Source organism: Marmota marmota, unplaced genomic scaffold, assembly GCF_001458135.2.
Source record: "Marmota marmota marmota unplaced genomic scaffold, marMar, whole genome shotgun sequence".
Lineage (NCBI taxonomy): Eukaryota > Metazoa > Chordata > Mammalia > Rodentia > Sciuridae > Marmota > Marmota marmota.
Window position 1 is genome coordinate 8,009,602 of NW_026000057.1, and position 13,061 is coordinate 8,022,662.

Below are 13,061 nucleotides of genomic sequence, written 5' to 3' on the forward strand. Positions count from 1 at the left end.
TTTGGGGAGTTGTAGTTTGCTTGTGTGGCAGACATCTAACTAACTCCCAATTTGAGAGAGCTGCTTGGGGTACTGGTGGTAGGGGTTACTTGACACATGTAAATTCACATCACAGTTAGAGACCTGGAGAAGCAAGTTTATAGACTCTTCCAACTTTGGAGAAAAGGAATTGGGGAGAAGAGTTGAAGTGATAGATACACTTAGCTTTTAAATGAAAAGCCTAAACTGGGCATGGTGACACATACTTGTAATCCCAGTGACTTGGGAAGCTGAGGCAGGAGGATCACAGGTTTGATCAAAATTAAAAAAATAAATGAAAAAGGGGGTCGGGGTTGTAGCTCAGTGATAGAGTGACCCTGGGTTCAATCCCCGGCACCATAAAATAAAAAGCCTATTTTACTACAGTGGTAGTAATGTCATTGTCTTTGCTTCACATAAAAGTGAAACAAATCCATTTGCTTGCTTTTACATATAACTCTGCTTTTTTTAGTGTGACTAGGGACATACTTGGCACAGATGACCTAAATGCTTCAAAATGTGTGAATAAATGTGAAGGGTTTGCCAAGCCTTTCATTTGTGACGACAGTGTGGGGTGCACAGCTGCTTCCCGAGGGAGGGACAGGTCTCTGGCCGCCTGCTGCAGTGGACTGCTCTGTAACTTAGACAGATGGTACTTGGAAGCGGGGAGGAAGCCCTGTCCCTCCCTTCCCAGCAGTGGTTTGCGAGGTCTGAGGACTGCTGTGTTTCTGGAAGGTTTGGAAGTGCTGGGTGAGTCCTGACTTAGTCAAAGACTTCCCAGCCTTGCTCTCTGTGTAGATTTCAGATTTTTCTTCTTACACGAAGCTTGGTGTGATTCTCCACCCCCAGGTCAGTGTGAATGCTACTGCTTGTAACTTTCATTTTCATTTAGAAAAATTCCAAGTTGAATTTTACTGAAGCATTCCCCTTAGAAAAGCCATGTGTCGTGCGGGGGATGTGGACTCAGATGCCGGACACCTAGGTTTGCATTCCTACTTCCAAGGACTCTTCTAAGAATGAAGAGTTACAAGATTACCCAAGTACCTTACAGTGACTGACACGAGTGAGCAGATTTCTAGCCGTGGTTGGTTCCTTCCTTCTCTTTGCTTCTGCTTAGCGTTTGCGCTGTCACCTGCCAACATTTATCGAGTGACTTCTTGGACGAGCACGGTGCATTCCACGCTCAAGCAACACGACTGGCCATATGCAAGAGCTTGCAGCAGATTTTCTCTGAATGCTATTTATTTATTTGTCATAGTTAATATCTCCAGCTATCGTCAAAAAGGATTTGAGATGGCTTAGAGTAAAAATACATACATACATGGATACACGAAGACAAGAGAAGAACCATAGATGGTATCCAACGAGGGATAAAATACTATATCAGAGCACTAAATTTTGGTCTGAGATTCATAATGGAGAAGGCACAAGAGCAATATGAATGATGTGGATGGCACATATCTATGTAGGTGTGTACATACATGTGTGTTTAGGTAGTGAATGATATTTCTCATAAGGTACATTTTATGTAAAAGCTATCCAGTTTGAATACCTAGAATGTGGTAAGAAGGCAATTAGCACATTTTATAGAGCATTCTCTAAATTCAAAATAATTCATCGTTGACATTAATGAGGATCAACAAATGTGGTATTGCCAAGGGGTTTTCATGTCTCATTTAAAATAAAGCAATCATTGCTCGTGATTCATGGTTTCATGTATTGAGAATGATTCCTTAATTTCTGTAAGTAAACATTTTGCTACAGCACGGATCCCAACTGCATTACTCACCAGGGCTGATAATCAGGTGGCATTTTCAGAGAAGTGATTAAGTTAAAATGAGAGTAGTGGTCCCCACGGTGCTATGTGTTTTCAGATTTCTGAAATGCAAGATGAGCAGGACCAGCCATCTGGTGAAGGATTTCATATCCAGTTATAAAGGCAGGAAGTTTCTTTCCTTTTTTTTTTTTTTTAATGAATTTCAGCACGGAAGTAAAATTCATATTGGTAATGGTTAAAAACTAAAAATGTTTAATGCCAGGTGTGTTATGTGCCATAAGCTTACCAAGTTTTTCTACATGCCTTGATGCCTTATCTTTTTTTTGGGGGGGGGTACCAGGGATTTGAACCAGGGGTTGTTTAACCACTAAGTCACATCCCCAGCCCTTCTTTATTTTTTTTTTTTTGTTTTGAGACAGTGTCTCACTAAATTGCTTACAGCCTGGCTAAGTTGCTGAGGCTGGCTTTGAACTTGCGATCCTCCTGCCTCAGCCTCCTGAGTCGTTGGGATTACAGGCATGTGCCACTGCATCCAGCTGCACATGCCTCATCCTTACTTTGTATTGGAATTAAAAGTGGTCCACTGATTTGCAAAGCACAGTGCTATGTGCCCACGCTTTCACCAGTCACAGCCCCTGAGTTGAAGCAATATGCTTTATGTTCCAGAGAAGCACCTCTGAGCTTCTGGGGCACGTTCAGAGGTCTGGTTCTTTTTGGCAGTGACAATAAGACATCCACACTGACCTGTCCTGTCCTGTAGGAGCCAAGTAGGTGGGGATGTGGTTGCCTCTGTATCAAGAGATGCCTCCTTGGCCTTGGGTCTATCGGAGTGTTATCCACAGGGACGGGGCAGAGGGTGCTGTGGGCTCTGACCCTCTCTGCACCTTTCACTTGACAGGAACACCTGATTGAGAACGAAGTGTCGATACTGCGCAGAGTGAAACACCCCAACATCATCATGCTCGTCGAGGAGATGGAGACGGCAACCGAGCTCTTCCTGGTGATGGAACTGGTCAAGGTAAGGGGATGCTCAATCCCCTCGGCGCCCGATCCCAGGGCTTCACAGTGTTCCTGGAAGGCCTGATCAGACACGTGTCTTGCTGCCTGTAACTTTCCTTGTTCACAATCATCAGTTATAGCAGCACCTGAAGTACTTCCTTAGCCTTCAATGGACTGCGCCGCTGATGTTTTGCTGTGTTCTTTTCCATATCCTTCAGGGTGGAGACCTCTTTGATGCAATTACTTCTTCAACCAAGTACACGGAGAGAGATGGCAGCGCCATGGTGTACAACCTGGCCAACGCCCTCAGGTATCTCCACAGCCTCAGCATCGTGCACAGAGACATCAAGCCAGAGAACCTCTTGGTACGTTGTCTTCACCTCTTCTGTTTCACCTTGCACTGTTTGTCCTTTAAAATGATCGTATCATGTGCAAGCAAGCAGTGACGGACTAGGGTCTAAACCAATCCTGCAATAAGAGCTCAGATCCTGCAGCAGGAGTCAAGTCAGTGACCTTAAAATACTAATGGTTTCTTGAATTGATTTGCATTTACTGTTTACCAGACATTAGATGTTTTGATTGATTTCCGTTTTTTAATGTATTTATTTATTTGTTTTTATTTGGTGCTAAGGATTGAACCTAGGGCCTCACATGTGCTAGGTGAGTATTCTACCGCTGAGCCACAACCCCAGTCCCTATAGCAATGATATTGAATTGACTGAAGAAAGAAGAGCATGAAATTTATTTTATGGGTCAAAAATTCTGTAAAATAAATTTGGAGAAGGAAGTAAAGGTTCCTAGGAGACCAAAGTAGAACATGGAGGTTCCTTTAAGTGCAGGAGAGAATTTTGGAAATAGTCCCGCCCGTCTCAGTTTTACAGTGTGGAAATTGAGACCAGGAGATGCTAATTTTTCTTGAAAGTGTCATTATCCTATTGTTCTACAGGAGGAAAAGCCTTGTTCATAACTGTGACACTCAGGGATCGCCATAAACGTCCCAGTCTACTTTCCCAGCCTCCTCTCCTGTCATAACTCACCTCCACAGTGCACCTTGATAACAACACAGCTTGCTCGTGGGGAGCCAGTCCTTGTGACCACACTGCAGAGGGAGTTTAGAGAAGCTTCTGGAATTTTGCATGCACATATCCCTGTAAACACACGCTGGACAGTTGACTTCTCCCACCTTTTTGGGCTGAGTATTGTACTTAGCACTTGGGAGGTGAGGTTAGCCAAGTGTTCTGCACCATGGCAACCCAAACTCCTCCCCAGCAGCCCAGCCTGACCTCCGTTGCTTCTGTCCATCCTGGTCGCCATTTGCAGCATCCCCTCTGCCCTCAATGTGGCAAACCTGTTCCTCTTGTGGGACGCTGAGAGCAAGAGTTAGATCTTCAACTTGACCCCAGACGCTCTGAGCAGGGCTTAGCTCCGGTTACCTCGGGCTCCTGCTGCACTTGCCGCGGTGTTGGGGTTTTATCTTCCACTCGTCCGTCCTTCAGGTGTAAGCACCACAGAGACGAGGTTGATGTCTCAGTTTCCTTTTCATCTCCAATGCCTTGGACAGGACCGTGTGAGCACACTGTGGATGTGCAGAGGTCGCTCAGCTGGCCGGGAGCTGGCACTTGAACACAGGTCTGGATGCCCTGCTTGGGCTTGCACCACCCACGTGGTTGTTTAAAGATATGTGTGCAGCCTTTGGAGCCGTCCCAGGGATTTTAATTGTTTTTTTAATCCAGGATTTTCATCTTCCTTTTTTGGTAATAGCATCTGATAATTTCTCAATGTCCATCTAAAAGTATGTGCATTTTTAAAAAAATATTTATTTTTTAGTTTTAGGTGGACACAATATATCTTTTATTTTTATGTGGTGCTGAGAATCAAACCCAGTGCCTCACGCATGCTAGGCGATCGCGCTACCACTGAGCCACATCCCCAGCCTCCATTTTTTTTAAACTATCATCTGCCTTGAGGAAATTAAACAGATTGGGCATCCCAACCTCAAAATTCAAAATCCAAAATCCTCCAAAGTGTGCAACTTTTAAGTACCAATGTGTCACAATATTCCACACCATGAAACTTTGTTTCATGAACAAAATTATTTAAAATATTGTAAATGAAACATAAATTAATTTATGTTGAACTTGGACCTCATCCCCTAAATATTATATATATGCAAATATTCCAAAATATAAAACATTTATGGTTCTGTGCATTTTTTTTTTTAAATAAGTGAACAAATTCTTTAGTGTCAAGGTTTTGCATCAACTGATGGGGAGACAGATTTACTGTTTTTTTTTCCGCTTTTTTTTTTTCTTGATAACTAGAGCTCAGTAGTTATACACTGTAGTTGGAAATTGATTTTGGTTCATGATCTTCCCTTTTCCCTCCCCGTTTTGTGCATTTGTTTTTTAAGAGAAGGGATCTCACTACGTTGCCCAGACTGGCCTCAATGTCCTGGGCTCCAACCACCCTACTGCCTTAGTTTCCTGTGTAGCGAGGACTATGTATGCACATAGTCCTTGTCCACTAATATGGCTTATTTGCTGGAATGAATCTTGGGACTTTGAACATGCTAAGCAAGTGTTCCACCACGAGCTATATCCACAGCCCCTCAAGCCTTTTTGATACGGGGTATTCAAACTGAATTTCATTTTTACATGTTCCAATTGGAAAAAAAAAAAATCCCTGCTGTATTAAAAAAAAAAAAAAAGTTACATTCTGACTCTGTCTTCAAACTCTAATGAGGAAAAGAGACAGAGGTGCAAGTTAAGCCTCAGGATAAGAGCAGAAGTGTGGTGTTCACGTCTCCAAACAGACTTCTCACTATTATGACTAGCAGCAGCTGCCAGGCCCCTCCACTGTCTGACTGAGCTTGGCCAGGGGCTTTACAAGCAAAGGTGACAGGGCTTTCTCCAGATGTGGCTACAGTTTTGTATTATTGAGAATGCCTCTTGACTCCTTGCTCTGCACAGTCCATTCAGCCTAGTGGACCCTGTCATTACTGTTCTCCGTGAACATGGAAGCCATAGATTTCTGGGGAAGGACTGGTTACCCTGAGCCAACCTGTCCTACAGCTCTGATTGCCAAGGCCCAGGGAGGAAGGAGATGGGCATTACAGAGTGTTCATTTTCCAGCTCATTGGTCCCACTCACCACCCCTTCTGCTCATGGTCCCTCCTCTTCCCTCTCCCACCCTCTGCCTGGTTGGTTTCTGTGCAGTGAACCCAGGGCCTTGTGCATACTAGGCAAGTACTGTACCAGGGAGCTCCACCCTCTGCCTGCCACTCGGTTTCTTAACACTTATGAAGTCTCCTTAGAATCTGAACCCAGTATTCCCTCCTCATGTCGTACATCAAGGATAGATGATATGATCAGTATGGCCATTTCTGACATCAGAGAGTGATCAGGAAATCGGAATCAAGTTTCTTATCTAGTCTAATCTGTCCTAAATGAATGTTCACCTCTTCCAAAATCTGAACCAGCCTCCATGTGCTACCCAAAGGGGAGAATGAAGGTGATAAAACTGACTTTCAGGTGATGCTGATGTGTGACGTAGCAAGGCCAGGGGATCAGGCCCAGAAACAGCCTCAGATGCACATACATAAGTAAGGTGTGTCAGCCATTGAAAACCTACTGGATAACTCATCTGCCTCTAGGCTTAGTCAGCAGGTCTGCATTGGCCTTGGAGGAAAAAGTGTCATCGGGACCCTAAACAGAAATACCCGGAGCAACCGCCAGCCTCTCCCTGTCTAAGAACTAATTCAGTTTTTAAACACCAGAGCATTCAGGCATCTGATTTGCATCCCCTTCCCTGGTAGCAGTGTCATAATTTAAAACCCTGCCAGCAGAGATGTATGGGTCGCTGTGTCAGGGAGCACAGGGGTGGCCGTTAATGCTCTGAGTTACAGCCCGGCGGTGCTCTGTCAGAGTTAACTATGAGAGACCAGTGATAAATTCCACCTTTTCCAGGAGTTCTGGGGACAGGGGAGAGAAGAGGGTTGGTTTCTCCTATTTGAAGTCCTTCTAAATCATTACACTGACATTTTATTTAGAGAGCATGCAGTGCTCACTTGGTATGGGGGGCCTGCATTCCTCACATATTTTATTTTTTGCATTCCAAGAGCAACTTTTGTCAGAGCATCTCTCGGTGTGTGATGGGGAATTTGAACACTGTGGGGCTGGAGCTCTCACAGTTGCCATTGAAATCCACTCCAAATCTGTGCACGTGCAGCCGGCCGTCAGGGCTCTGGCAGTTGTGTTCAGAGGCAGGGTGTACTGCAGAATGGTGTGGCTGTAAGAAAGGAAGTCAGTAGCAAGGGTCCTGGCTGAAAACCCTGTTTGGTCACTTATCAATAGCTTGAGTTCTGCTATTGTGTCTCAGTTTCCTCATCTGTGAAATGGAAATAATAGTGCTGTAATTGCCCAGTGGGCTCACTACAGAAGTCCACTAAGATAAAGTTTGGGAGAATATTTTTAGCTACAGAGTCCTTGAAAATGCCTTTGGAGTCCCTGTTCATTTATTCACCTCATTATTAAGGTCAATTGTCAGTTTTGTTTCTTCTCACTTTTTTTTTTTTTTTTTTTTTGGTGCTGGGGATGCAACCCAGGGCTTCAGGCATGATGTTAGCCAAGTGCTCCACTACCGAGTTATACCCCCAGCCCTAAAGTCAGTTTTCTTTATTTCTTTTGGCAGTGCTGGGGAGGGAAGCCAGGGCCTTGTGCGTGCTGGGCAGGTGCTCTATCACTGAGCTACACCCCCAACCCTAAAGTCAGTTTTTTAAAAGGAATGCTATAAATACAATATATATTTAATTTTTCTTCCTTCTTTGAAGAGAATCTCCAGGTAAGATTTGAAAGTGACTCATATTTTACATATTTTCTTTTGTGTGTAGCATTGGGGAGAGATGAATCAGGCTTGTTTGCCCCTCAGGGCATGTCCCTTTTGGTGTTTGGTCATGGAGCGCCACTTGCCCAGATATAATTCAGCGACTATAGACTGTTTAATCCCTTCCTACTTATGCCCCTGCATCTGACTCTGAATTCTTTATGGGGATGTGAAAAATGGGGCTTCAGGGACTTTTGAGATTCCAACAGCAACTCTAAAATACCCCTAGGCATCTCCAAATTGAGTGTTTAATATAAACGCTATTTTTCAAAACTGGTACCTAATGAGTGTGTTTTTAAGTTGTATAAACAAAATAACAATGACATCAGTAAGTTTTTTTTTTTTTTTTTGACTCACGATACAGACATTTAGGAAATTGTGCTTATAAGGTTCTTATCGCTGAAGTTACTTAGGGAATTTCTAATGTCTGGGTTTCAGTAAATGCATCATAAATCCTAACTGTAATTATAGTAGACTGTTCTTGTTAATGTTTACGTCTAAGTCTAATGAATAGAAAGTTGTCTTAAGTCTGTGAGATGAGTAAGAACCTAGACTCTGGGACTTTAGGCTAAATCATTAATATCTTTGAATATGTTTCTGCTGACTCAAAATAAAAATATCTGAGCTGGACATAAAATTCTCACCACTACTCCTATGATACTTTTAAGTCATAAAGATGTATATATAATAAGCATGGAAGAAGTGATGAAAATACCAAGGTAAAAACTGTTCTTACTCAGATGAAGTCTTTGCAGGCAAGGGAGGTGTTATGCTGTCATACTTTATAAAATACCTGTAAAGCCTGGGGAACCCTTGGCATGGGGAACCCTGGGATCTTGATGCTTTTTGTTGCTGACCTTATAAATCAGCCACCACCAAGTTTTAGACTAACAGAAGACATTGTTAGCATCCTTGTCTGGAAAGATCATTTTCTAGACTTTTCTCCTCCTCTATTTAGTAGTGGTTGAGATGAAAATCTGGTTCAGCCCATAGTAAAATGAGAGCAAAAGCAAACAAAATATACTTAATATACAAAAAGAGAAAGGCGGGGTAGACGAGGTCTCTGAAATTATTTTTCTCTGAAATTCATTATTTATTTTTAAATTATATACACACACAAACACACACACACATATACACACACATATATTTTAGTTGTTGATAAACCTTTATTTTATTTATTTATATGTAGTGCTGAGAATTGAACCCAGTGCCTCACACATGCCAGGCAAACGCACTACCACTGAGCCCCAGCCCCAGTCCTGAAATTCATTATTTTTAAAGTAGGCACCCAAGAGACAGATGATATCAGCAAATTAAAGACTACACAGGGGGCTGGGGTTTTGGCTCAGGGGTAGAAAACTTGCCTAGCATGTGTGAGGCACTGGGTTTGGTCCCTGACACCACATAAAAATAAAAACAAATAAATAAAAGTATTGTGTCCATCTACAACTAAAAAAAGATTTTTTTAAAAAGACTACACGATACAGACATTTAAATCCAGTCAAATACAGTCAAATCCAAATTACGCTGTTTATATATATACATACATATATGTGTACGCATGTATATACATATATACACACACAGACACACATGTATATGTGTGTGTTTGTGTGCTTGCTTCTGAAGCTATTGATTTAGAATGTAACTTTCAGATTTTTATCCCATAAGGAAAAGTTGCTTTTATATAAAAATCATTTTTCTTAATTATGGAACTAATACATAGTCATTATAAATGTTTTGCAAACTACTGAAAAGCATAAATAAGAAAATTAAGATAATTCTTAATGCAACCTCTTGTCAACATTTGGGGCATTGTATTTCATATATGATTTTTTAAAATTTCATATAATATATTGAAAGTCGTTAATATAATATTTATTTGAAAAGTGCTTATTAGCAACTGTATAATATTTTACTATACAAATCACTATAAACACCACTGTCCTGTTAGAGGTTTGTGTTGCTTCCAGTTTCTAATCATACATAAATTCTGATATTAACGTCCCTGTGTGGGGCCTTTGGGTCTGTCCCTTTTCCCTTAGGATAGATTTTTTACATGCAGATTTACTGGGTCAAAGGTTATGAACAATGTTAAGATTCTTGATACCACTGCAGACATGCTTCAGTTGAAGCATATATGTTCACCTCTTCACCAGCGTTTTTAAACCTTTTCCCGTGTGATAATTATGTCGTCAGCCAATCCTCCCAGGAACTGGAGGCAGTGTTTACTGAACCCTGATCTGTGGTTTGCCGCAGTATGCCTTCACACCAGCTCCACAAGGAAAGGCTGAGTATCTCTGCACTTCCCAGATCTGCTCAGAGAGGTGAAGAGATCTGTTCACAGGTCATACAGCCAGGAGATGAGTAGAGCTGTGATTCAGGTTGAGGCTAATCCCAAAGTCCATCCCCCCCCCCCTCAACTTCCAAGGTTTTCCCCTATATAATATTTGCATTTTGGGCTAGGGGTGTAGCTCAGTAGTAAAGTGTTTGCTTAGTCCTGGGTTCCATCCCCAGCACTGCAAAGCAAAACAAACAAACAAAAAGTTTATGATATTTATATTTTATATTTTATCATTGTATAGAAAACAAGGCTGCCATCCCCACCCCTAATTTTATTTCCTAGAGTAAACTTTAATGACTCCTGAAGTACTTTGGTGGTTTAATAAGCACCCTTTCTTTGGCTGTCCAGTGCCTTGCACACAGTAAGTACCAAATAAAGGTCAGTTTCCTGCCTCCAGGCTTCCAGGCCCCTCAAGCCCATCACATAAGCATCCACCTTTCCGTGTGAGCAAGCACAGTGGTTCCTTAGGTTCCTAGGGTAGTTTACTTTCTGCAAAGATGGAAAACAATGTCTTCTAAATTTCACACAGTCAAGAAAAATCCCTGAAGAGAAGAATCAAAGATCAGAGGTAACTTGTGGTGTTCATATCACACGGAGTAAATTCTTCTGATTTGACTGATAAGTGTACCTATCTTTTCCGCTTCATTTTAAGGGTCCTCTTGAAGTTGCTTTGGGGGAACCTTCTGACTGTAGGCTGCTTTCTGCTGCAGGTGTGTGAATATCCCGATGGAACCAAGTCTTTGAAACTGGGAGACTTTGGGCTGGCCACGGTGGTGGAAGGCCCTTTGTACACGGTCTGTGGCACGCCGACTTATGTGGCCCCTGAAATCATCGCTGAGACTGGGTAAGAGCCCTGGCGGTTGTTAGTGCTTTAACTCTGGGGGGGGGGAAGTACATTTTTGTGGCAACTGTGCTTGTGTGTTGAGTGCCTCCTGTGAAGGCGAGAACGTGAGGCAGCGAGAGAGCTTGACCTGCACTGTGACTTTGATGTCAGGAACTTGAGTTTGTGCTTACCTGGCCAAGAGCCCCACGCGGGGACTTTTGCCCTGGAGCCAGTGTTTATCATTGAACAAGAGTCACCAAGATTGTAGTTAGGTTGAAAGAGAAACAGATGACTTTGACCAAAGGCTGATTCATTCTTCTACATGAAATGAACACTTTGATGACCCCCAATTTTTCCCTCCATGGAGGGTATTTGGGGGCTGTATCATATTCCTTCCTTCCTCTGTTTTCCCAGCTATGGCCTGAAGGTGGACATTTGGGCGGCTGGTGTGATCACGTACATACTTCTATGTGGATTCCCACCATTCCGAAGGTCAGTGGTGCTTTGGGTGACTCTATTGGGATTATACATTCTTGGATGCTTTATTCCTGGCAGTTGGGATCAGAAACTGGTTGGCCAATAAAAATGTTAAACATTGTAAATGCATCTTTCACTTTTTCATCTTAATTTACAGCCTGCCAGTGTTGCCAATGTGTATTCATTGACCACACCTTTTTTGTTGGTTTGTTTTGTTTTGTTTTAGGAGTTGGACTTCATACATGCTGAGTACCCACTCTAACTACAGCCTAGCCTGACCACACTTCAGATAAGAGGCAAGGCCTCTGCTTTGCGTATGGTCCTGAGTTTCTTGTGGCCATTCTTTCATACAGTATATCCATAATTCAGGGTCTACGATTTCTAGTTTCTCAGTCTTTTTAAATAAGAGTACAACATAAAATTCCTTGTGAAGTAGCTGAATCCTTCCAGGTAGACTTTTACCCCCAGTTGTCAATAATGGTCACTTTTACTTAATTTGATGGTTTTTCTTAAACAGTTCACTTTTTGTATAATTCTTTACAAAGTTTTCAACTTTGTTCTTATAGAAACAGGCACTCTCTTTTTATATTCATTTTAGCCCTTCACATACTATTCAGTTAAGAAGTAGAATCACAAGTAACTTTTGGCATCAGCATGCCTGAGAATGAGCTCCTGACCACCACATGCCTCCCCTGGTGGAGTGGAGGTGGCCACAGATGACGGTCCAGGGCTTTGCACCCTTCACCTAGCAGCCTGGGTCCTGGCAAAAGTGAGGGGCTTGGCTGCAGCTCTTCTGGTCAGTGTCATTTCTCTCTCTGGAGCAAATGAATGACTTTGAAGCCAAAGTTTATCTCACAATACACATTTGATTTTCTTCTGTTTCCTTGAGTGTTGTTTTTATTTTAATCCCTTTAATCATTTTAGATTCATTTGTTGAATAACTGCTGTAGGGCAGCCACTCTTCTAAGTGCTGGGAATAAAGTGGGGGCAGAGCCTAATCCCTGTGACTGTGGTGTGTTTAAGTCTGTTCCTGCTGCTGTAACAAAATGCCCCAGTTTGGGTAGCTTAGAAGCAATGGAAATTAATCTTCCCAGTTATGGAGACAGGAAGTCCAAGATGAAGGCACCAGCAGATTTGGTGTCTGTTGGGGGAACACCTTCTGTTTATAGATAGCCATTTTCTCCCTGCACCTTCACATAGCAGAAAGGAAAGGGGGGGCTCTCTAGGATCCTTTACCAGGACACTAACCCCATTCATGAAGGCTTTGCCTTTGTGATCTGTCACCTCCTACCTCCTTATGCCATCACATTGGGGATCAGTTTCAACATATGAATTTTGGGGAGACACCAGAATTTGGTTTTGGTGTTTATAGTGTTGTCTTGGGTCAGTAAGAGAAAAATAGGTTTATCTTTTCTCTCATTTGAATATGAAAACTTTCAAGCATACAGAAAAGTTGAAAGGTTTTAACTAAGTTAAACAGTATTTTTTTTTTTTTTTGCCATCAGCAGAAGATTGACACAGAGATATCAGTCTTTGCTTTGAGAGTTTTATGGTCTAGAAACCTACATCACAGAAATATTGATCAAGAAGACTAAAGCTTGAGGACATGCTTAGTTGAGGGCTAGAAATCATAAAATGTTGAAAGCAAGATGGAACAGTGGAGTGGGACCTTGAGGTATGAGAGGGTTTTATAGGAGGACAGTCTGTCCATCTAGCCATCAACATCATGGTCTTCCTTC

At 42.3% G+C, this 13,061-nt stretch overlaps 1 protein-coding gene across 13 annotated transcripts in view; it reads left to right on the plus strand.

Annotated features, from left to right (window-relative positions):
• Dclk2 (doublecortin like kinase 2) overlaps window positions 1-13,061 on the plus strand; it is a 126,230-nt gene that overhangs the window by 100,440 nt on the left and 12,729 nt on the right. For all 13 annotated transcript variants that reach the window (XR_007351344.1, XR_007351345.1, XM_048813497.1 and 10 more), the window contains 4 exons: window positions 2,694-2,813; window positions 3,013-3,159; window positions 10,733-10,866; window positions 11,260-11,337. Coding sequence is in view for 11 of the 13 variants with exons in the window: in XM_048813497.1 (XP_048669454.1) it covers window positions 2,694-2,813; window positions 3,013-3,159; window positions 10,733-10,866; window positions 11,260-11,337 (479 nt within the window). In the remaining 2 variants the exon portion in view is untranslated. The remainder of the gene's footprint in view (window positions 1-2,693; window positions 2,814-3,012; window positions 3,160-10,732; window positions 10,867-11,259; window positions 11,338-13,061) is intronic.